This window comes from Oreochromis niloticus, linkage group LG17 (genome assembly GCF_001858045.2).
Source record: "Oreochromis niloticus isolate F11D_XX linkage group LG17, O_niloticus_UMD_NMBU, whole genome shotgun sequence".
In the NCBI taxonomy this organism is placed as follows: Eukaryota; Metazoa; Chordata; class Actinopteri; order Cichliformes; family Cichlidae; genus Oreochromis; species Oreochromis niloticus.
This window is the reverse complement of record NC_031981.2, coordinates 36,872,653-36,897,406: the sequence shown is the minus strand read 5'-3', so window position 1 is coordinate 36,897,406 and position 24,754 is coordinate 36,872,653. Positions and strand designations below refer to the sequence as shown.

General features: G+C 43.0%; 1 protein-coding gene across 2 annotated transcripts; it reads left to right on the top strand.

Annotated features, from left to right (window-relative positions):
- Positions 1–1,044: 1,044 nt before the first annotated feature.
- LOC102081782 (uncharacterized) lies at positions 1,045–24,754 on the top strand. Of its 2 annotated transcripts, none has more exons than XM_005475575.3 (4): positions 1,045–1,359; positions 20,437–20,744; positions 21,103–24,282; positions 24,412–24,754. In XM_005475575.3, the coding sequence occupies exons 2-4, from the start codon at positions 20,531–20,533 to the stop codon at positions 24,474–24,476; spliced, it is 3,459 nt and encodes a 1,152-aa protein (XP_005475632.1). In that variant the 5' UTR covers positions 1,045–1,359; positions 20,437–20,530; the 3' UTR covers positions 24,477–24,754. The 2 variants fall into 2 exon arrangements, with proteins under 2 accessions (XP_005475632.1, XP_019202381.1); XM_019346836.2 differs by lacking the exon at positions 1,045–1,359 and adding an exon at positions 17,641–17,691.

Here is a 24,754-nt window from a genome sequence, read left to right as displayed (position 1 = left end):
AATATGCAATGTGTATGGAATGATCATAACTAAGCCTGTAAATAGAAAAAGGTCAATGTGATGACAAACATCTTCAATGCAATATGAACCCTGTAAGAAATATTACTAATAAAATAATGCTGTAAAACATGTTATTAATGCAATTATAATAATGCAGGTTATATGGCAGCAATAAAAGAATTTCTGAACCTCCACAAAACTTAATAAACTTTGCTTTTGTCCAGAGGTTCTACTGCGGGGTCAAAAACTGAAGCTGTAGACTAAACTATTGCTACTTTAATCAAAACCAGACTAAATGAACATTGGACATGCAACTTCAAATTTGCCCACAGTTGCCCAAATGGTGACTTTCTTGCCCTGCCGGATTCAGAAAATCTGGTACTTTCCAGTTGTATTTCTCATGATCTCTGACAAGTGTCTGAAGGTGTGCATCCCAGGATGCCACACCTTGAGAAGACTTTGAGGTGTGCAAAAAATTAAGTTAAATACTGCAAGTGTATAACTAAGATTATATTATATTATCAATTAAATTATTGAATGACTGCTCCAGTCTGCATGCCAAATATCCTTGGCTAAGTCCTGACATATAAATATATAAATTCACCACCACAGGGAGAATTTGTGTTACATTTTGCATTGATAGTATATGGGTTTTTACAGTTTCAGTCTGTGTTAATTTAATAGTAATATATTTTTAAATGTTGTGTACTTAGATTAGGAACAGCAGTGCTGGTACTTTTACAGTTGTTACATGTTCAGTTAGCAGCTGCCAGATTGTGATGTCATGCATTAAGATGTCAGCTGTCATAAATGTGAATCCACCCGAAACAAACAGAACCAAGCTTGCACACTTGGATACAGGATTTCTGGATTAACGTCTTAAGCACTTCGATCCTGAGGAAACCCCCGCTTACATATAATTATATATATATTTTATGCTCCACCTCGTGCGAGTTTATCCACGCCTACCAAAAACACACCAATCAGAATTGACTCACATGACACATAAAGGCTCCGTTTCGCCCGTTTATTCCTTCAGGGAGCGGGACAGTTAAGAGGAAACAGGAGCTGAGTCGGTCCTGTTGTGTTTGTTTGAAGTGTGTGGCCTAGGCAGCATGCGTGTTTGGTACACCGCCGTTCGCAGGAACACTGACTTTGTCGACAAAATTCCCTTTGAACAGAAGCGGATGTGAGGAAAATATAATCAAGTCCTAATTATTATTTTATAAGGAAGCATGGACTCTTGCAGATGACTACCAACATTCTCGTGGATTTTACTAGTCTGGAGTGGAAATATACTACTGCGTTTATGTGGAAGCCTCGAAGTAGACGAAAATTGTGTTAAATAAGGCGAATGTGGTAAGTAAACTGACAGAGAAGATTTTTGTGTGCCCGCATTTTGTGTGAACTTTATATGTAAAAAATATCTTTTTGTGCGTCATCTCTTCCAAAAAAGTGAAACTCAGTGTTTGTATGTGTGTGTCATTTTACATGACGACGTGACTGTAGTTCAGCAGGTATAGCAACTCATTTACTAATCAGCAGGTTTGTTCCTGCTCCAGTCTGCGTGCAAAATATCCTTGGTCAAGCTGCTCCCGATACATTAGTTGGAATGCGTGAGGGAAAAACGCAATTAACTTCCTCGCGCGTAAATTCAACAACCCGCGAGTTGAACTTAGCAGTCACGTGCACAAAGAAGTCATCGCGCACGCCTTGAAAATTTCCATGAAATTTTATTCCAAAACAAAACCCCATAAACTATGGTACAATGGCACCCAGTCATATGCAAAGTGTATGTACCTGCCACTGGGGCACAAACGTCATCACAAGCAAGTTTAAGTCAGAGTAATAAGCAATGTCACACCACCTCTTGTCACTAGTTTTATGCACTTTTTATATAAATAAATGAATTTATATAAGTATGTAATGCTACATGCTTGTAATTTCAAACTTAATTTCTATTATTACTCTGGCCCACTTCCATACTTAGGGAATCACTGCTAATGAATAACAGCATCTACCACTCAGTGTTAATATTTTTGTGACATCTTACAATATAAAGTGAACTCGGGTGACTGCTGTTGTGATTTGCTCCTTTAAAAACCAAACTTCAGTTGAACTGAATTGAATTCAGTGTTTAGTTCGAGCTGAACTGTGTTATTAAAGAAGTTATGTAGTGTCAGAGATTCCCTGGCTCATGTTATCCAAAAGTGGAATAAAATGACTTAACATCCAGGCTTTTATGGGTGTAGTAATATAAAATACCAGTAATACCAGACCTCTCACTGAAACTCTTTATTGGGTGGCATGTATGTTTGTGCTAACGTTGACCTTGGGCATAGTGTGTGTGTGTGTGTGTGTGTGTGTGTGTGTGTGTGTGTCTGTAAGGACAGAAAAGGATGGGAAGGGAGAGTTGGTGAGACCCTAAGGAGGCTAAACAACCTCAGTCTCTGACTTTGCCATGTATGATAAACAAATAAGTTGCATTGAGTATATTGTGATGGATAGAGTCATGAAGAGAAAACAGCCACAAAATTTTAACCCATGTTGTTACCAAGTGAATGGATTATAGAGGACAGCTGCTGATAACGCATGTCACTGGAGGAATGTTCTTGACCTGCAAAGGCACCCAAGCACGCCTTCAGGGGGAGTAGGACTGACATTTGGAGAGCTAAAAGGCAGTTGACACTGGGTCAGTCTCCTCCCCGCCTTCATTCAAGGTTTGCATTGCCTACTGGGTGATACTCACAGGATCAGACCTTTTTGTAGAGAGAGCCGGGTCCACACCTGTATTGGGGGTATCTGGTGAAATCCACAGTAGGCTTAATCTTAAAGTGTGCGAGCCATGAGTCAAGAACTGGACTACAATAATTAACTAATCTGTAATTCCAATTAACCAGTATTTTCTACAGTTACCTGACAACAACTGAGCTATGCCATTATGGCCATGTCACATGAATAGTGAGGTAACAGCTATTTTACTGCCATAAACTAAGTACATATTGAATAAAAAAAATAAAAAAATAAAAAAAAATAAATAAAAATCTTACTCTTGAGTCAAAATTCGCAGTAGCTCTCAAATGTTCTTGTAGACTGCTTAAAAGGACCCCCAAAGTCTAAAGAGTCTTTCGTCAAATGTTAGTTTATTGAGCATGACAAGCCAAAGGTAACAACTGACTTTATATACCAATGGCCTAGTATTAACTTGTTCCTTGTTCTGCAATTACAAGCTCTGTATAAACAATCTTGGTATCAAAATAAAGCTAACACTTGTGAGATTTCATCAGAGGTCTAAAACGTGCAGCAGATGTTACTGAGGCTGGAACACAGAAAAAGTCAGTAGGCGGAAGTGGCTCTGATGTGGACAGTTAGCTGCAGTAGCTCCTGATAATCATTGGTCTATTGGCTGGCGTCTAAATAACTGAGGAAACCGATACAGTAAGCCTATTTCTGTCATTTTTTTTTTCCTGGTGTTTGGTGGTTGTAGGAAAGTTTTATGAGCATTCAGCTGAGATTCTAAGGTTTTAGCATGGTTCTAAACTAGTTGCATAGCTGCATTTCATTTTCAAAACCTACATGCTAAGACACATCCAAAAAATATAACGTGAACATGGTTAGATCCCTTCTTTATGAGAAAACAAAAATGCTCATTAACATCAGAAGTGCTAAAGGGTAGGGTTTTCGGGTTATGTGCCGAACGGAGGTTCAGAGTACCTGGCCTTCTTGGAGTCACTGGGTGTTTGAGGTTGTTCCACCTGGGGACTCTGTCGTCCTACTGGGAGACTTCAACACTCATGTGGGCAACGCTGGTGAGACCTGGCGCGGCATGATTGGGACCAACCTGCCAGATCTGAAACAGAGTGGTGTCCTGTTTTTCCATAATGAATACCATGTTCGAACAAAAGGGCGGCCATAAGTGCACATGCCACCAGGACAGTCCAGGCAACAGGTTGATGATTGATTTTTGCAATCGAATCATCAGATCTGCGGCCATATGTTCTGGACACTCAGGTGAAGAGGGGTTCTGAGCTGTGGCTGCAAGGTGGTTGGTGCCTGTCATGGTGGTAACCCCCAAACCAGATAGTGGACACCAGAGGTGAAGCAAACCATCAGGCTGAAGGAGTCCTATCAGGCTTGGTTTGTCTGTGGGGCTCCTAACACAGCTGATATGTACTGACTGGCCAAGTGGAACGGGGCTCTGGCAGAGGCTTATGGAAAAAGAAGTGGTTTCGGTGAGGCCGCAGAAAAAGACCTTTGGACTGCCTCAAAGACATTCTAGCAAACCTCCAGGCGATTCAGTAGGGGAAAGTGGTGCTCTACCTGCAGTGTGTATAGTGCAGGCGGAGTGCTGCTGACCTTGCCTGAGGACATTGTTGAGCTGTGGAAGGAGTACTTCGAGGAACTCCTTAATCCCACTGGCATGTCTTCATTAGAGGAAGCAGAGTTTGGGGACGAGGGGAATAACCTTTCCCTCTCCAGGGGTGAAGTCACTGAGGCAGTTAGACAACTCCTTAGTTGCAGGGCCCCTGGGGTGGATGAGGTTCACCCTGAGTTCCTGAAGGCTTTGGATGTTGTAGGGCTATCTTGGTTAACAAGCCTCTACAATGTTGCTTGGATCTTCAAGGGTGTGCTATAGGGGGTCAACACTCCTCAGCCTCCCTGGGAAAGTCTGTGCCAGGGTGCTGGAAAATTGAGTCCGTCCGTTAGACTTTACTTTCCTGGATGATTGAGAATGCATCAAGTAGTTTTTAATTCATTTTAACCTAAAACAACATTATTACAGCCATATGTACAAATGCTGCGTCAACTAGCGGACAGTGAGGTAGACTGTTCAGATCAAGGTAGTTAGTTACTGGGCAAATCCCCCACCACTGGCTTTGACAGGGGATTTCTTTTAAATTACCCTGCCGTTCTTTTCTTTAGCCAAGACTCCTGAGTTTAGAAAACACAAAAACACTGCAGAATTTCTTTTACTCGCGAGGGCTATGGGCTCAAAATGTGGTCATAAATATTTTGTACTTGTAAATCAGTTTTGTACTTGTAAATCAGGATTTGTATGTGTAAAAAGAATTTGTGCGTGCGTAAAAAAGATTTGTATGTGTTTTTAAAAAAAAAAAAAAAAAAAAAAAAAAAGATTTGTGTGTGGACTTAGCCAAACCCCTCCTGCAAGTTACAAGTACGAATTTTGACCCCATTTTTCTTCCTGTCATCTGATTGGTCAATGTCATGTCAATCACAAATGTAACAATCCAATCAGAGAACAGATGGGTTTGGCTGTCGGAGGGGCACTTTTTTGAACTGCAGGTCCTTGAAGGGTAATACAGTTTGAAGCTGGAGGCTCTCTATATAAATATCTGATAGCAGCTAGGTCCCCTAACTTTCAGCAGCTGTTGAAAGGATAAAGTTGTGGTATGTCAGTGGTTAGAAATACCATTATTACTTAAGGATTAGTTTAACACAAAGTCAGGGCTGACCCGGGACCATTGCTGTGAGTCACAGTGCGCAGCATAAAGGTCCTTTCGCATCGGACGCAGCATGTGCTGCTAATGCTAACTGCTAACTAAAAGCAAAGGATCCAGAATTTGTTGCGCTGGCTGCTGAGCTCTGTGGGTTTTTGCAGCAGCTCTGCCTGTACTAGATGCACCTGCTCCTTGTCATTTCTATCTCTGACTTTGTCCTCTACAACAGTTTCTGGTTTTTTTGCTAGTTCTTCAAATGTTCAATAAAAACATGTATGCTAATTCATAACGAAGAAAGCTTTGTAATGAAGACTGTCATTTCCAAAACACAAGTACAAAATATTTATGACCACATTTTGAGCCCATAGAGGGCAGCCATTAACGCAGGATCTGCGGCTATTGACTGTCTGCGTCCTTTATTTATACAAAATATTTCTCTGTGTGTGCGTACAAAGGTAACAACGTCATTCAGAGCAGCGGGTTTTTCCCCTTCTCTACATTTGCATGTTCTCTGAAGACAGGAAGCGGTTAGTAGCTGCATAGGTTCATCACACAAGTTACTAGGTGAAAAGTCACATAGACATGTGCTTAATGATAAAATAAAAGATACATTTCATATAGCTGATCACATTGTACAATATCCTCTCCTGACAGGCTTAAATTTAGTTTTTGTTAACTTGTTAAGATAATACCCCTAGGATCAGACACTCTGACCCTTTGAACAAAGAGCCATTCCAGTACAGACAGACAGCGTGTGTGTGTGTGTGTGTGTGTGTGTGTGTGTGTGTGTGTGTGTGTGTGTGTGTGTGTGTGTGTGTGTGTGTGTGTGTGTGTGTGTGTGTGTGTGTGTGTGTGTGTGTGTGTGTGTGTGTGTGTGTGTGTGTGTGTGTGTGTGTGTAACAGTTGCACTAGAGGGGCTATGATGACACAACTCCCAAACAGGATATCACAGGTCATGAAGGTGCAGGAGAGACTGGTTCCTGCCCAGCTTAGCTTGTAGGTTGATGTTATCAACCTTTTTCAGTTTGATTACCAGCCTCTTGTGGGGGCGGATGATGCTGTCATTTACCTGTTACGACATGCTCACTCTCACCTGGACAGTAGAAGTGGCATTATGATTATTATTATTGTGCCTTTAATGGCATCCAGCCATTTCTGGTCAGTGAAAAGTTGCTCAGTGTGTCACCACTTCTGTCTCCTGGATTGCTGAGCAAATGATGGTAAGAGGCCACAGATTGTACAGCTCGGGGGGGGGGACTCTCTCCCCCCAGGGTACAGTCCTATCACCATCCCCATTTACTTTGCACTAGTGATGGGTCCAGCAACACTGACGCACCGACGCATGTATCAAGCTCACCTAGCGAAGCCTGTATCGGTGCGTGCGTCGCTTTAAGAAAAAGTCACGTGATCGATACAGCTGCTGTATCGCTCATTGCCAACGCGCCAAACTGTGTTTAAAAGGTACCGCATCAACGGAATGAGTCGCCACAAAAAAAAAAAAAAAAAAAAACACGAAATTACTCTCGCAAAGATTAAAAAAACAAAAAACACATCTCTCCATAACAAAATGGAGCCCGAGAGAAAAAGAAATGTTTCTGTTGTGTGGGATCATTTTGATCTTTTAACTGCAAATAAGGTAATAGTTTGTCTGTCTTTGTTTCAGTGTAATCTATCAGAATAGGAAAAACAGCAATGTGACCTGCAGTGTAAATTATTTATTTCATTTTATGCAGGTTAAATGTCGCATCTGTTCTGCATTTCTTACACAAACAAAAGCACGTCCTCAGTGTTTAGGCATTACAGAGCCAAACATGAAAATGGGGAGACAAACACACCGAGAATGAACACAGGTCGGCCTATATTGACACTGAACAGCTTTATCATCATTTTTTTTTTTTAATTAATGTGTTTTATTATTTTGAAATCAAGCATCTAGGAAGACTGTTCTGGACCAGGCAGTCCTGAATTCTATTATAAGGGACTGCCAACCCCTTAGTATTGTGGAGAGTGTCGGAGAGAAACATTCCAAGATCAGAGGATCCTTTAACGTACTGGGGGATGAGGAAGACATCTTATCAGAACCTTTTCCACCTGGCTTTACAGTTTGTGTACCCCAGCTTCATCTGTGCCTGTGAGTTTTCCAAAGCTGGGGAAATGGTGTCAAAAAAACGCAATAGACTAAATGCAAAAACACTGGATAAACTTATTTTTCTGAATAGAATTTTATAATAAACTCTGAGTCAAATGGGTAATATTATATTCACAATACTTTCATTTTAATTTTCACTTAGTGTCATTCACAATATATTTTATAGATGTCTACAATATTTGAAATGTAAAAGATACAAAATGATTCCATAGAAAGTACAATACCTTACAGTGTACAAGTATGACTAGGTCATTGAATCAGTGTCTGTTGTGAGTCTCAAGTAAGTTGCCTGCAATGATATTTAAGGTCCAGCAGGTGTCAGTATGGAGCAAAACAGCAACACTGTGTCGACACAGTATCGATACAGTTTGGGGAATGTGCTGAAACGCTTCACGAGGTCTCATCTACCCATCACTACTTTGCACTCCACAGATTTCTAGCAGAACAGTGAGACTGCAGAAGTTCTTTGACACTGTAGTGATTGGGTGTATTGAAGGTGGGCAGGAGTGGTTCATCAGAAATCACCTCCTGAATGTGAGCAAAACGAAAGAGATGGCTTTTGACTTCCAGAGAAAACGTGCAACTAGCCATGGGTAAGGAGAAAACAGTTGACAGCTACAGATACTTTGGTATTCATCTGACTGACAGACTGCACTGGAAGACCAGCAGTGGTGCTGTGTATAAGAAGGGGATGGGCAGACTCTACTCTCTGTGGAAGCTTAGATGTTTTAATGTGTGCAGCAAAATGGTGGCAGTTTTCTACCTGTGTGTGGTGCTTGTGAGAATTTCAGTGAGATTGACAGGGGGCAGATTGTGCTTGCTAGATGACTGTGTCAAAGCATCTCTGACATTGCAGCTCTTTTGGATTGTTCCTGGTCTACACTGGTCTGTATCTGTTAAAATTGGTCCGAGGGAACAGTGGCTCACCATCATAAAGGAATCTAATGTATATGAAAAGAGTACCATCAAGCCAAATGTAACAGTGTTAACACAGAAGTCTTGTAATAAGAATTTTGACTCAATTTATAATTGAGTCTGCTAATATTTAAGCATGCATAATTATAACTAAATATGATCAACTATTAATCTAATCAATATGACGAAAGAGACTATAACCTGAATAATGAAGTGTTGTAATGATTTGACTCGGCACACACAGAAATTATGGCAAAGACAAGGGGGGAAGATGGAGCATTGCCCAGGCATGATTGTGGTGCGAAAGTGGAGTGCATGAATAGGAGAGCACGCGTGTGTACATGAGTCAACAGGATGTGACTCATGGAGCAAGCCTTTTTTGGTGAAAGGAAGGTGGAGAGGGAGAAACATGCCTAGGATATATAAACAGAGTGAACTGTTATTCCCTGTAGTTTAAAATGACAAACTAAACTCACAGGGAGCCACAGGGAGATCCACACAGCATGAGGGCGATCGCGACATTGACACAGGGAGACACAGGGCTTAAATACACTGGGAAATAACGAGGGGAATGAGACACAGAAGGGGACCACAGCTGGGAGAAATCAGAACTGACGAGACGAGGGAGTAAAGTAGGATACACTCACATGAGACATGGACCTTCAAAGTAAAACAGGAAGTAGCGCAGACGCAAACTAGACTAGGGGAGACTGCAACTATGAAACACAGAACAACAAAAAAGAGACACAGGGCCGCTACTAAATACTCAGAGCTAAAGAGAATACAAGAAAGCCAAACTAAGACACTAGACTAAAGAATAAGCTGGGGGAACAAAGGGAACTAAGATCGGAACAAAACCAAAATGTCCATCATAGGAACTCAGAAAAGAGTCCAACACAAAATGTCCATGAAAAGCACAGGGGCCCTGGAAACCATTCAAAACAAAACAGGCGGGCCAAAAACAACCATGGTTTGCAGGGAATGGAGTCCAGAAACATAGTTCAGGGGGCTGACCCTGGTCCCGACAGTACAGGAGCCAAGGGGAAAGCAGTTCAGGTGGCCGACCTTGCGGACGTCAACGGCGGCGACGCGGAAACAGTTCAGGGGGCCGACCGTGCGGGCGGCAACGACGGCGGTGACACAGTTCAGGGGGCCGACCGTGCGGGCGGCAGCGGCAGAGACGCAGAAACAGTTCTGGGGGCCGACCTCGACGGCGATGCCGTCCAGCTGGTGGCCCGGAAAGTGGCCGGCGATTCCGAGGCGCAGAACGTGGCTTGGGTGTGGGCGTGGCAGCGACAGGACCAGGCGATGCTGACGCAGAAGCAGAGGCCGGACCAGGCGAGGATGATGAGGCTGCAGCTGGCGAGGGCTGAAGCGGTCCCTCGGACCCTCCAGCGGAGACAGGAGGCTGGCAGGGCTCTCCAGAACCCCCAGCGGAGACAGATGGCAACGTGGGAGCCGCAGAGTGCTGGATGTGCTCACCTGAGCATCCAGCAGGAGCTGATGTAGGGCCAGAGGTAATTGGGACCCGTGGTTGAGTGTGTAACTGAACCGGAAGCTGACCTGCTACGGGAGACTGAACTGAAGTCTGAACTGGCACAGGGGACTGAACTAGTGGCTGTAATGATGGCTGTGGTGAGAGTGGAGTAGGTGGTTGGGTAGATGACTGAGCTAGCGGGGACACAGGCGACTGAGCTAGCGGGAGCTGCGCTGGGGTATGAACTGGGGGGAAAGCCGATGCCTGAGCTAAGAACTGGGCTAATGACTGAGCAAGGGACTGTAATACATGTTGTAGTGGCTGTTGTACTGATGACAATTGTGACAGAGGCTGAGCTAACCCTTCTGAGCTTTCTGAACACGGAGAAGATGGCTGGACAGACTTGCTTACGCTTACAGTGGATACAGAAACGGGTGCAGGCATCTGCGAGACACGAGCCACTCCCACCCGAGGAGTAGGTACGGGTGCAGAAGGAAGCTCAGTCACGGCTGCCCTCACCCTCGGGGCCGGAACAGGCACCGGCAATGGCTGAGCAGCTGCTGCCCCCACCCGAGGAGCTGGTACGGGTGCAGGGACCGACAGAGCTTCAGCCGGCCGGGGAGCCGGAGTAGGGACCAGCTGGACCTCAGCTTTCTCCACCTGAGGAACTGAAACGGGTGCAGAGAAAAGCCGGGCCCGAGCTGCCCTGGGAGCAGAAACACAGGTAGACGAAGAATTATGCTCAGAAAAAAATAGTCTTTGCTTGGGCAGGTTCAAAAGGAATCTCTACCGGGTCCACAAAAACCGATCTATCAAAAATAAATTCTGCCTCTTTCCCACAATGTTTCACAGTTTTTGTAGGTTTTGTACTGATAGGGTACACAGTTCAAAAAACTGTCATTTTCCAGCTCAGAGAGAGCAGGGCAGAAAAAGTTCTCCCAGTCCACATCATCGTCCAGCAGGGACACATCAAAAGGATCAGGAGTGAGTCCATTGTGTTTAATGTCCATAGAAGCAGGAGAAAAATAATCATTGTCACTCACCAACGGGAGTCTCTTAACATTGTCCAGTTTATGGCGGCGTGTGCGCCGCTTCCTTCGGGAAGTGGGCGGAGAAAACTGCTGAGCCTCTGGCATGCAGAACAGCGACACCGAGGCTGGAGCGTGGGCATCTGAAGAGACGCAGAGAATTCCCACCTGAAGCGACCACGACTTGGGTGCAGGTGAAGCCGCAGGTGGGGGGCTTTCGGCAGCTCCAGGGACCGCTGAGAGCCAGCCGAGTTCCTCGGAAAATCCGCCCATAGTCAGGAGTGTGCCACGGCCTCAAGCGGAGCTCCTCCTCCAGCTCGGCAAAGGCAGCATCGTGACGCTCACGCAGCTGAGAGCGGTTTGCTGGGTCCATGTAATGGTCGTGATCTACTGTCATGTTTCGGCTGTGTGCAGGCAGGAGAGGACCCAAACGCAAACTCGTAGACACAAGGGATGAACTCAAAACCACAGCTTTATTTGCTGGCTGGGAAAAGCATACATAAGTAAACTAAACTGGAAAATGACAAACTAAACTCACAGGGAGATCCACACAGCATGAGGGAGATCGCGACATTGACACAGGGCTTAAATACACTGGGAAATAACGAGGGGAATGAGACACAGAAGGGGACCACAGCTGGGAGAAATCAGAACTGACGAGACGAGGGAGCAAAGTAGGATACACTCACATGAGACATGGACCTTCAAAGTAAAACAGGAAGTAGCACAGACACAAACTAGACTAGGGGAGACAGAGCAACTATGAAACACAGAACAACAACAAAGAGACAGAGGGCCGCTACTAAATACTCAGAGAACTAAGAGAATACAAGAAAGCCAAACTAAGACATTAGACTAAAGAATAAGCTGGGGGAACAAAGGGAACTAAGATCATAATACAAAAACTCAGAGACAAGACACTCAAAACAAAGACCGTGACACATTACTGTTCCACAGAGTAAAAGGTAAATCTTGTGTATGAGCCTTACATCTCCCCATAGTGTTCCTGTTTGTTGTTCTAGCCCTTCAAATGAACAAATCCACGGGACCTATTCTCCCAGCTGTAAAGTAAATGCCTAGCCCTTTGACAAGTGCAAGGATAAATGAGGAGAGCAGCCATTAATCGGTGTGGCTGTTGGCTGTACCTAACTTCAGGGTTGCTAGTAGGGTAGGTACCCGAACGTAGACAAATGAGCTACGTCAGTTTCCTCGACACTGGCTTGAATCAGTTTCTGCTAACTGAATTGGGTAATACCCATAGGATCGGAGATTCTGACCTTTTGAATGGAGAGCCGGTTCAGATCTCCTTTATTGGATTAACTGGCCAATTCACAATGGTGGACCAATGACATGGTCCTAGACAGCCAAGGTTCACTGTTGAACATGGGAAACAAAGGCTGAGTCCAGCAGACAAGCTACTGCAGCTCAAAGACTGTTGTTGATTTGTGAAGTGAATCTATATAAAGTCTATAGCGAAGCCTACACAAGTGGCCTACACTGCTGTTATAATTTGTACCTGTGTTTGGTGTGCCTCTTTTGCTGTGCAACTTTTTGTTAAAATACTAGTGGAGCTTTTCTGAGTTGATCCATTCTCTTCCCGTTGATTTGAAAAATGGTGGTCTTTGCGACACATGGCACTTCCTTCACCCCAGCCATAAGGGATATATGTCTTGATGCGTTCTCAATCATCCAGGAAAGTAAATCTCCAAAAGTTGAATCTGTTCATCTGGACGTAGCATTTTGTGGGAGAAACGTTTCGTCACTCATCCAAGTGACTTCTTCAGTCTCAGCTGACTGCAGGTTTCCCCAAACCTTATAAACAGTACATTTGCATAATGACTGAAACCAGCCCACTGAAGGAACAATGGGCTGTGAGGTCAGTTCCTTAATCATAATTATGCAAATTCCCATGACCATTGATCAGCAATCACTGACCAAAACCCACTGATCAAAGAACACTGATCAATGGCCATGAGTACCATTCACAGAGAGTTGGGGGATGGCTGCAATCACAGCATTGTAAGATGGCGAAAGATGTACCCTTAGGCCCCCTCCTCGATTCAGAGATGGTCTTTCCCTTTTCACGTAAATGGCCTCCTTGACTCCACGCTCAAACCAGCATTCTTCCCTGTCCAGGATGTGTACATCCTCATCGTTGAAAGAGTGTCCACTGGCCTGTAGGTGTAAATAAACTGCAGAGTCCTGGCCTGACGAGGTAGCTCTTCTGTGTTGTGCCATCCGCTTCGCTAGAGGTTGTTTGGTTTCCCCGATGTATAAATCCTGGCAATCCTCCTGGCACTTAACAGCGTACACTATGTTACTCTGTTTGTGTCGGGGGACCCGATCCTTGGGGTGGACCAGTTTTTGGCGCAGCGTGTTTTGGGGTTTAAAAGCCACAGAGACCCGGTGTTTAGAAAAAATGCGTCTCAACTGTTCCGATACTCCTGACACATATGGGATCACTACAGGTTTTCGCCTGGGCAGCGGTTGTCCTTCTCTCCTGGATCGGCTGGAGCTTTCTTTAGGTGCCTTCCCAGCTTTGACAAAAGTCCAGCTGGGATAACCACATTTACTCAGGGCCTTCTTGATGTGCTGTTCTTCTGCCTCCCTGGCCGCTGTGTCAGTGGGGATGGTGTTCGCTCTGTGTTGTAGCGTCCTGATGACACCCAGTTTGTGCTCCAGTGGATGATGAGAGTCAAACCTTAGATACTGATCTGTATGCGTAGGTTTACGGTATTTGCATAATTATGATTAAGGAACTGACCTCACAGCTCATTGTTCCTTCAGTGGGCTGGTTTCAGTCATTATGCAAATGTAGTGTTTATAAGGTTTGGGGAAACCTGCAGTCAGCTGAGACTGAAGAAATCACTTGGATGAGTGACGAAACGTTTCTCCCACAAAACGCTACGTCCAGATGAACATTCAACTTTTGGAGACGTAAGGGATATACTTTCTTCTCACATGTCCATCACTCCTACTGGATTCTTTCCTAGTCAGCAGCTCACTGTTAAGTGACATTTCAGACACTGAGATACACCCTATAGCTGTCAGCGATCTTGCTGAAGGCTTTTCAGCGCGTTTTTAGGACATCCTGATAATAATGAATTACAGTAGTCCAGCCTGGAAGTAATAAATGCATGAACTAGTTTTTCAGCATCACTCAGAGACAGGATATTTCTAATTTTAGAGATGTTGCGCAAATGGAAGAAAGCAGTCTTACATATTTGTTTAATATGTGCATTGAAGGACATGTCCTGGTCAAAAATGACTCCAAGGTTCCTCACAGTGTTACTGGAGGCCAAGGTAATGCCATCCAGAGTAAGAATCTGCTTAGATACCATATTTCTAAGATTTTCAGGGCCGAGTACAATAACCTCAGTTTGATCTGAATTAAGAAGCAGAAAGTTAGCGGCCATCCAGGTCTTTATGTCTTTAAGACATTCCTGCAGTTTAACTAATTGGTGTGTGTTATCTGGCTTCATGGACAGATAGAGCTGCGTGTCATCTGCATAACAGTGAAAATTTATGCTATGTTTTCTAATGATGCTGCCTAAGGGAAGCATGTATAATGTAAATAGAATTGGTCCTAGCACTGAACCCTGTGGAACACCATAATTGACATTAGTGTGTGAAGAGGACTCTCCATTTATATGTAGAAATTGGAGTCTATTAGATAGATATGATACAAACCACTGCAGCGCAGTACCTGTAATACCTACAGCATGTTCTAATCGCTCTAATAGGATATTATGGTCGACAGTATCAAACGCAGCACTGAGGTCTAGCAGGACAAGCACAGAGATGAGTCCACTGTCAGAGGCCATAAGAAGATCATTTGTAACCTTCACTAAAGCTGTTTCTGTGCTGTGATGAGCTCTGAAACCTGACTGAAACTCTTCAAATAAGCCATTCCTCTGCAGATGATCTGTTAGCTGTTTGACAACTACTTTTTCAAGGATGTTTGATATGAAAGGAAGGTTGGAGATTGGCCTATAATTAGCTAAGACTGCTGGGTCTAGAGATGCTTTTTAAGTAAAGGTTTAACTACAGCCAGCTTGAAGGCCTGTGGTACATAGCCGATTATTAGAGATAGGTTGATCATATTTAAGATCGAAGAATTAATTAATGGCAGGACTTCTTTGAGCAGTTTTGTAGGAATGGGGTCTAAAAGACACGTTGATGGTTTGGAGGAAGTAATTATTGAAGTTAACTCAGAAAGATCAATTGGAGAAAAAGAGACCAACTTAACATCGATGGTACTAAAAGTAGCTGTAGATAATATTACATCTGTGGGATGATTATTGGTAATTTTTTCTCTAATGATAAGAATTTTATTTGTGAAGAAGTTCATGAAGTCATTACTAGTTAACGTTAAAGGGATTGTTGGCTCAGTAGAGCTCTGACTTTTTGTCAGCCTGGCTACAGTGCTGAAGAGAAACCTGGGGTTGTTCTTATTTTCTTCAATCAGTGACGAATAGTAAGATGTTCTGGCTTTGCGGAGGGCTTTCTTATAAAGCAGCAAACTATTTCTCCAGGCTAAATGATGATCCTCTAAATTTGTGACACGCCATTTCCTCTCCAGCTTACGAGTTATCTGCTTTAGGCTACGTGTTTGAGAATTATACCACGGAGTCAGGTACTTCTGATTTGAGGCCTTAGTTTTCACAGGAGCTACAGTATCCAGAGTCGTACATAGTGAGGAGGTCAAATTATTAACAAGATAATCGACCTCTGTTGGAGTAGCGTTCAGATAGCTGCTCTGCTCTATGTTGGTACAGGGCATTGAAGATGATAACAGTGGGTGGATTATATTCTTAAACTTAGTTACAGCACTTTCAGAAAGACATCTACTTTGATAAAGTCTACTCTCCACTGCTGTGTAATCAATTACTGTAAATGTAAATGTTATCAGGAAATGATCAGACAGCAGAGGGTTTTCAGGAAACACTGTTAAATGTTCAGTTTCTATGCCATATGTTAAAACAAGATCTAGAGTGTGATTAAAGTGGTGGGTGGGTTCTTTAATCCATGATTAGGTATATATATGATTAGGTCCCACACCCGCTTTCACACCTTGGCGCATGTGATTAGAGGATCACCAGGGGGTCCTTTGTCCCTCCTTGGGGGGACACTCCCACTGGGTTTAAATCTGGGACTCTCGGCCATTTGACCTTAGAACTGAAGAAGCTTCTCGGATGAGAGGTGAAACGTCTTCAAGCAACTTAAAGAAGTCCAGACGCTTTTCTTTGCAAACTCCTTTGACTACGATGACCTGGATGACTGAGAACCTTCACAGACGTAAGGCAGAGTAAATCGATTTGTTGATCAATTATTAAGTCATGTACTAACAGAGACTTGGAGGAGAGAGACCTAATATTTAATAATCCACATTTCACTGTTTTACTCTTTGGTTCAGATGTGGATACTGTATTGTTCTTTCTTTGTGATTTTTTTTTTTTGATTTTTTTTTTTTTATGTTTAAGTTGTTTGTTGCTGGTTTTTGGTTTGTTTTTTGTCTGTTTGGGAGCTGACACAGTCTCAATGGAGATGGGTTTTTGGGGGGGGTAGCAGGAGGAGAGAAGCTGCAGAGAGGCGTGTAAGACTGCAACTCTGCTTCCTGGTTCTAACTCTGGATAGTCATATTTTGGGGGGTTTAATAAATTGGTCCATATTTCTAGAAATGAGAGCTGCTCCATCCAAAGTGGGATGGATGCCGTCTCTCCTAACAAGACCAGGTTTCCTCCAGAAGGTTTGCCAATTATCTATGAAGCCCACATCGTTTCTGGGACACCACTCAGACAGCCAGCAATTTAAGGAGAACATGCGGCTAAACATGTCACTCCTGGTCTGATTGGGGAGGGGACCAGAGAAAACTACAGAGTCCCACATTGTTTTGGCAAAGTTACACACCGATTCAATATTGATTTTAGTGACCTCCGATTGGCGTAACCGGGTGTCATTACTGCCGACGTGAATTATGATCTTACTGTATTTACGTTTACCCTTAGCCAGCAGTTTTAAATTTCCTTCAATGTCGCCTGCTCTGGCCCCTGGAAGACAATTGACTATGGTTGCCGGTAGGGATGGGTACCGGTGTCCGGTGCCATGATGGCACCGGTTCTGACATAAACGGTAGTAACCAGACCGAAAAGCAGCGCACATTTCGGTGCTTTATTTCGGTGCTTTTTTCCTGAGCCAATTCTAGCCAATCATTTTACGTTTCCAAGAATAGTAGGCGGGGCCAGGTACGTACGTTCTTTTAGAGCAGAGCTACAGATTAAAAATGCCCAAGGCGAAGCGATCAAAAGTCTGGCTGTACTTCACAGCAAAAGATGCAAACTCAGCAGCCTGCAACAAGTGCTTTAAGCTGATACTGTGATACTGTCAAAGGAGGTAACACTTCAAATCTGATGAAACTCCTGGCGACGCATAGCGTTTTTTTTTTTCTTTTGTTTTTTTTTTAAAGCCGAGAAATGCACCGTGTTTGATAGCTTGCTGCGAGACCTCACACCGTGCACATCTACTGCGGGTGTGGTGCCTGTTATCGGACCGGAGTTAGCAACATCCCCCAAAAACCCGAAGAGGAGAGTCCTGGCCCCTAGCCCTGTCAGCGTAGCAGAAATGATGAGGATGATGATGGCAGCAGCAGCCGTTCTTCTCTGCGTGAGTAGCTTCATGTTGTTTGTGTGTAATTAACGTTGAGTACGCTAACCAAATTATTACATTAATGCATGTAAGGTGAACTTGCAAACACCGTCGTAGTTACATGCGGCTGTCTTCTTGTTTGATGGCAGATACTCCCTTCACCCTGGCCAAAAAGGCTAAAATGACCAAAGAAAAAGTGGAAAACAGTTAAACATGAGAGGTTTTTGGACAAAGTTTGTGTTTTTTCCATTGTTTAAGCACTGCTTCCAGCCAAGAGTGATACCATATATGCCCTATAGCTGCAGAAAAGGCTAACATTGTTATCTTTTTACAAAAAAACAGCTGAACATGAGAGGTTTTTGGACCAATTTTGTGTTCTCCATTCTTTAAGCACCGGTTTGAGCACCGTTTAAGCACCGGCACCGTTTCAAAAGTACCGGTTTGGCACCAGTATCGGATAAAACCTAAACGATACCCATCTCTAGTTGCCAGTGTCTCTAGCTTCACATGTCTGAAGAACAACAAGATAAACTTGGCTACATTCTTGCCTGGAAATATGTTGTGTAAACTTCAAATCTGCTCTGTTTATCAAGACATCACATATTTGTAAAACTGCTCCGATGTTTTCGTCGACGTCTGTTACCCACCAGCTCGATAGCTGACTGGGGGTTCAAGGCTCACTAGAGCCGGCAAGAACAGCGAACCTCCGGCACATCATTTTCAGACCCCCCCGCGGTCTTTCACTACTCAGGTTAAACATGATATATAAGTAACCTAGATAACTTACAAATTTTATTGTTTGGCTTTTTTCAGGGTTTTATTTGTTCCTGAGTAAATCGGTTTGGCTGAGTTTAAAGTTATAATTTTCACACAGCTGAATTAAACATCAGAAAACTGATTAAACAAAACTGTGAGACGGTCGAGCGTTTACTCCAGTGTCCTGTTATATTCTCCACCCAGACAATCTGCAAATTTCATTAAAGGTTTAAAAAAACTATCATCTTGTCTTTATTTTAGTTAGCACATACCTTAAACACTTCAAGCTGTAAGCTAACGATAGTTATATAAGAGCAGATGCATGCTGGTGCACATGTTTTACGTCCAATGGATGCATGATCTGATTAGTTGACTAATCGCAACAATAAACGGTGACTAGTCGACTATCAAAGTAATTGTTTGTGGCAGCCCTATTTGTAATAATTTGAAAGTTTAAAAAGAAAATAAGTGGAACAGTATGGCAAAGCAATAATGATGCTGTCCTCCAGCTACAGTACTGTTTTGATCTGACAGACTGGTCCCTTTTCAAACAGCAGGACCTGGAGACCTTCTTTCAGTCTGTCCTTTTCTACGTTAACTATTGTGTAGAGAATGTGGCAGTGACTAAAACCTTCTGGGTTTTTCCTAACTGAAAACCTTGGATGACAAGTGAAGTACAGGCTCTGATAAGAACTTGTAACTCAGCCTTCAGGCTGAGGGACAGTTCCCTGTAAAGCACTGAGAGAGCCAACCTGAGGAGAGCCATCAAGTAGGCCAAGGCAGCCTACAGAAGGAGGATAGAGGGCTTCCTCATCAACTAACTACAAATGACGGAGCCCTCCCAACACCCGATAGCACCCGCATGAAGTCAAGAGGAGACTGAGAGCAGTGAACCCCAGGAGAGCTGACTCATGGCACTGTTCCCTGTCTACCTGTCTGAAGGCCTCCACTATCATTCACATCCCCAAAAAGGCTGGTATAGACAGCCTAAATGACTACAGACCTATTGCCCTTGTGTCTATAGTCATTAAGTGTTTTGATTGGATACTATCTCAGCACATCAGAGACTACACCCAAAACTTTGCTTACAGAGCAAATCAATCCACGGAGGATGCAATCACCATCAATTCAGAGCACTGAACCTTCTGGAGAACAGGAAGAGCTACATAAAGATGCTCTGCATGGACAGCTCAGCATTCAACAACATAATATCCAACATCCTCACCCCCAAACTGGACCAGATCCTCCCCCCCTGCTGCTTATTCCTGCATCAAAGACTTCACCACTGGCCTCAATCAGTTCAACACCCCCACCACCACCACTGTCACTCAGCACCGTATCCCCACAGAGCTGCCTTCTCAGCCCCCTACTTTACCCCCGTACACATGACTGCACACGATCCCACCCAACCAACACCATTGTCAAATACACTGATGACACCACCGTGGTTGGGCTCAACTTGTCTGCTGGTGCTCAGAAAATAACCTGAAGCTGAACATTTTTAAAACAAAATAACTCATACAAGCTTCAGGAGGCACAGACAGGTTCACTCTCCTCATTTTAAATGGAGAATGGTGGAATTTGTCTCCACCCGGGCCATTCGAACTGTTAATAAATTATAGCCCCCCATATCCCACCACTACCCACTCATCTCACCAATCTGAGCCATGGACTGAGTAACCCTCTTCACTCAGGCTACTCATCTACGGACTCTATACTCAAACAAAGTCAGTTTTTACTGCTTCCAAGCACTTTGCTCTCCAATGTGTGCCTTTCTATTGTTTTGTATACATTCCTCTTGATTGTATAAATTTCTTCAGTTTCTTCTATTTATTCCTGATGTCTTTATGATTTATATTTTTATATATATAAAAAATAAAGGGCTATTCAATTCAATTTTATTTATATACATCGGCAAATCACAACAACAGTAGCCTCAAGGGAACTATTCTGTTCTAACCCAATTATTTAACTATAACCCAAATCTTGTTTTATATTGTTTTACAGGATGTATGCTGTCCAGGGCTTTGGAGCAAGGTTTCCACATCATGCCCATTGTTGTAGATCCTTAATTACCACCTCATCATCTTCATGAGACAAAATGGGTTCCAATGTTGAACTTGATATTGGAGCTGATATTTCAGATGAACGACATTGTAAGAATCAAGAAGTGAGAAATTCAACAAACTGTGGACTGAAGAAGACACGACAGCGGAAGAAGATCTCTCCTTATTCTTCCAAAGTTTCTGGGATTCAACACTGCACTAATGCAACTGGAGAACCTCTTGACCAAGACAGGTTGAAAAGCAGCAAAGGTACAGAATTATTTTCCAGCTCTAACAAGAATTATGATACATCTGCATCAGAGAAACGTTTAAAAGGTACACTAATCTCTGCTGTATAAAGTTTAAAACATGCCCCCAAAATGCATCTGCTTGGATCTAATTTTGTCTGTAAAGGGTTGTCAGTCATGTTTGTTCTGATGACTGAAGATAAAAGAAATGCCAGGGTTGATGAAATAATGTATAACCACTCCTAATTATTCAGTACCTGCACCAAAGAATCCAAATGCTAGACTGAAGAATGTAAAAAGAATTGCAGACAACTTTTCTGAATCATAGTGCAACAAACCTGGAATGGAGATATAAGTAACTTTCATCTCTTTGTCCCCAGATTATCAACATGTCTTGTTGGATGTTGCTGCCACTTGCACAAAGAATGAACCAGAGAGTGCAGTGACTGTGACAGCAGTGTCTGGGGTTACCTTGTCAGAAGAGACTGAGAAGTCCCCAAGATTAATGGTCAGCTGCACTTCCTCACAAGGAGAGCGCGAGAGAGTCAAAGAAACACCAGGCACTCTACCTTTGTTATCCATGCATGTGAGATGGGAGAGGGAGGATGTTAGCCTTAAACCAGTTGAAGGAGTAGGTTTAGGCAGTGTGGATTGTGTGGTTGGTGGAAATCAAGATGATGCAGCTGCACCTTCCAGCCTAGATTCATTAACTGATAAAACTGAGCTTGGCAAAACACAAGTCTCTATGAACCAAAGTGAACAATCAGTGTGCAGCCAAACAAGCTATAAAAATGCTGAAGAGGATACAACTGGTGTGTGTTTACAGGCTTACTTAAGTGCATCTCTTCCTTTGTTCTATGTAACCGTTGTAAAAGATCCACAATATGAAGATATTTCAGACACAGAAGATTTATCAAATATGGATATGAATCTCCTAAACACAAAGCAAAGGGACCCTTCAAGTGAAGACGTAAGTGAAGAAAATCCAGAAGTTGATAATAATGATGAGGAGCTGCCTTCACCTTCATGTGAAGTGTCTGAAGCCAGCATTACGCAGTCTGGAGGTGTGCAGAGTCAGGCCAAGATTCCAAAGAACCAAACACTTGGCATAGCACAACATTGCTCTTGTCCATGTTTTGTTGAAACGGAGGATGGGTTTGAACGTTTATTATGTCCTAAATGTGACAGTGAGAAACATTTAAATTGGCAAGCAAGCTGCTCTTTGAGCCCCCTTTCTGATGCACAAGACCAAGAGGAGACTGATGAGGACGATGATTGGCTAGTTATGCCTATTAGCGTGTTAGATGTTAAATGGGAACCAGCAGATGAAGGCCAGGCTGACCCAGAAACAGTTTCACAGCATGATGGTGAGCATGAAGACCAGGTGAAACAAAGTGACCCAAATCCAGCTGTCTGTGAGGTACCCAGATCTGTTCCAAACCATGTACCAGCTTCTGCTTTTTCTATGATGGAGGTTTTTGACACACCTTCTCATCTAGCAAAAGTCATACAATCTAGAGAGACAATGCAACAATCCTTCATGGTGCCTTCTTCCTGGGGCACAACTGAGACAAAAGCTCATAGACCGCAAAATAGGGAATCACATAGTGATCCTGATGACAGTTGTGAAACTGAAGATAGTTCTGATTACTCTTCTGATTCAGGACGTAACTATCTGACAGTGTCCAAACAGTTGTTAAATAACCTGTCAATGCCTGCATCAGCAGAGAAAAATGACTCTGATTCTGAAAAAGAAAATGAAGACCATGAGATGACAAATTTACAACAAAGTCAAACGGGGGACAGAAGCAAGCCTTCAGAAAAGGATGACATCATCAACCTTGATTCTGACACAGAGGATGAAGGTGTCCAAAGCTGTCCAGAGACAAAAACAAAGAGATTGTTCTCTGTGTGCATAGAGAACAGTGGAGCTGCCAGCCTTAATCAACTGAAGAAACCTTCTCCTGAAACTGTTGATGGTCAGTGCAGAACTGTGAAAGGAAACTGTCAAACCAATGGACTTAAATCTACATTATCCAGATGTTGTAACAAAGTGATCCAGAGTGGGAACTCTGACCTTTCACAAAGGACAGAAAAGTGTAATAATACTGGATCTCACCATGGTATAAAAGTGCAAAACATTTCAGATGATCCTGCTGTTATAGTAATATCTGACACAGAGGATGATGGAAACCAAATTAACAGACATTTCAAGAGGAAAAGTGGACTCCTCTCTGAGTCGATGGGGAGGGATGGTACTTCACATGATGAAAAAAGGAAAAACAATAAAACGCAGGACGGCAAGCATGAAAGTGCTAGAAGAAAGACCACAGAGCCTGGTATGTTTCCTGCAGACACAAAGTCTCAGCATCAATCCAAACTTCAACATCCACAGTTGAAAGAAAAGAAACAGGACGTAAATTTTAGACCATCGCACAGTATAAAGAAGAGAAAACTGATTAAAGTTATAAGGGATCCTAAGCACTTTCATCAAAAAGCCAACAGACCAGCTACCTCAAAAACAGTGGAAACAGACATGGAAAAAGTCCTTACCAAAAGTAAGACATTTTCTTTAGAAATGGAGGATATCAACGGTACCTTCATTGAAGCCCAAACCAAGATTTTTGCCAATGAAAACTCTCAAATCAATCTGTCATCCAAAGACTCATCTGAGAAGTTTCTGAAGTCTGTGGCGAGGGAGGCATACTCCACTAAAGCTTGCCACGAGCATGTTCAACAAAAGGCAAAAAGGCAGTTGACCTCAAAAACAATGGAAAATGTGGTAGAAAAATGCGTTAACAAACAGAAGAAAAGAACCATAGTACTCTCATCACTAACTGAGGGCAGCAATGATGCCTTACTTCATGGACAAACTAGTCCATCATCCAAGTACATGCCTAAAAGGTATCCCCAGACTGTGGATTTGAGTCCTAATCCCGTGAGTCCTCACTTTTTTGTTCAAAAATCTTCTCAGCCTTGTGAGCGCTTGAAGCACATGGAGCACTCTACAGTCCAAAAAAATGAAACTCTGGTGGCACCAGAAACCAGCAAAAACACTCGCTCCTCTAAAAAGGAGACGCAACATTTTTACAAAGAGATAAATGACAAGACTGGATACAGAGGAAAGCACCACACTGATGCACACCATACATTACTTTCTAAAACTAATAACAGCTCAGCTAGTCCCAGACAACATTTTTCTTTATACAGTTTACAGCAATCTCATTCCAACAGCAGCACCTCAACATTAAGTCAGTCTTACACTCATACAAAGGACCCATCATCCTCTACATCCATGCAGCAATCAGCCAAGAAGCAAGTGTTTAATGACTGTCAAAAGCGCTTTGTCCCAACCAGGAGAGCTCAAAAAAGTAGTCTGGAGAGTAACCTACGAACCCACAACAGCTTCAAGTCACTGAAGAAAGGTAGATCTGGTGATGATGTGGCACCCAAACAGAGACACAGCTCCTGTCAGTCTGTACCTCCTCTGATGAAGAGGACCAAGTGTGAGGCCATTCAGCTGACAAAGGCCAGAAATCGGGACACGGCACGGAAACAAAGTGTGTACTTTTGAAGTCTTTAAAATGTTTTGGATTATTACTCATTAATCATTCATTTATGTCAAGTAAAACATTATTTTAAATGTGTTTAATCTCTCTGCATGTTCATAAACTTCATTCTAAATGTAGGATTCCCTGTGAGTGAAGGCTGTAAGTGGAAGAATGAAACAAGCTTCATGGCTAACAGAAGATGATCCTCAACAATATATACATGGACTGCATATAAAACATGAATCAGGCTTCTGGCCCAAATGTAAAACTATACATTCTTACGTTTCTTTTTTTCCTAACAGCCCTGAGGGAACTATTTTGAGTTGTTTCAGATGTTTGTAGAGGTGCCACCATTTCTGTCTGGTTTATCAAAAGCTCTTCGGTACAGTACAGTGACATTTCATATAAAACTGTAAAATATTCAATATTTTACTTGTTGTCAGTGTTAAATATGTACATTTAATTAATGTTATATTGTTAA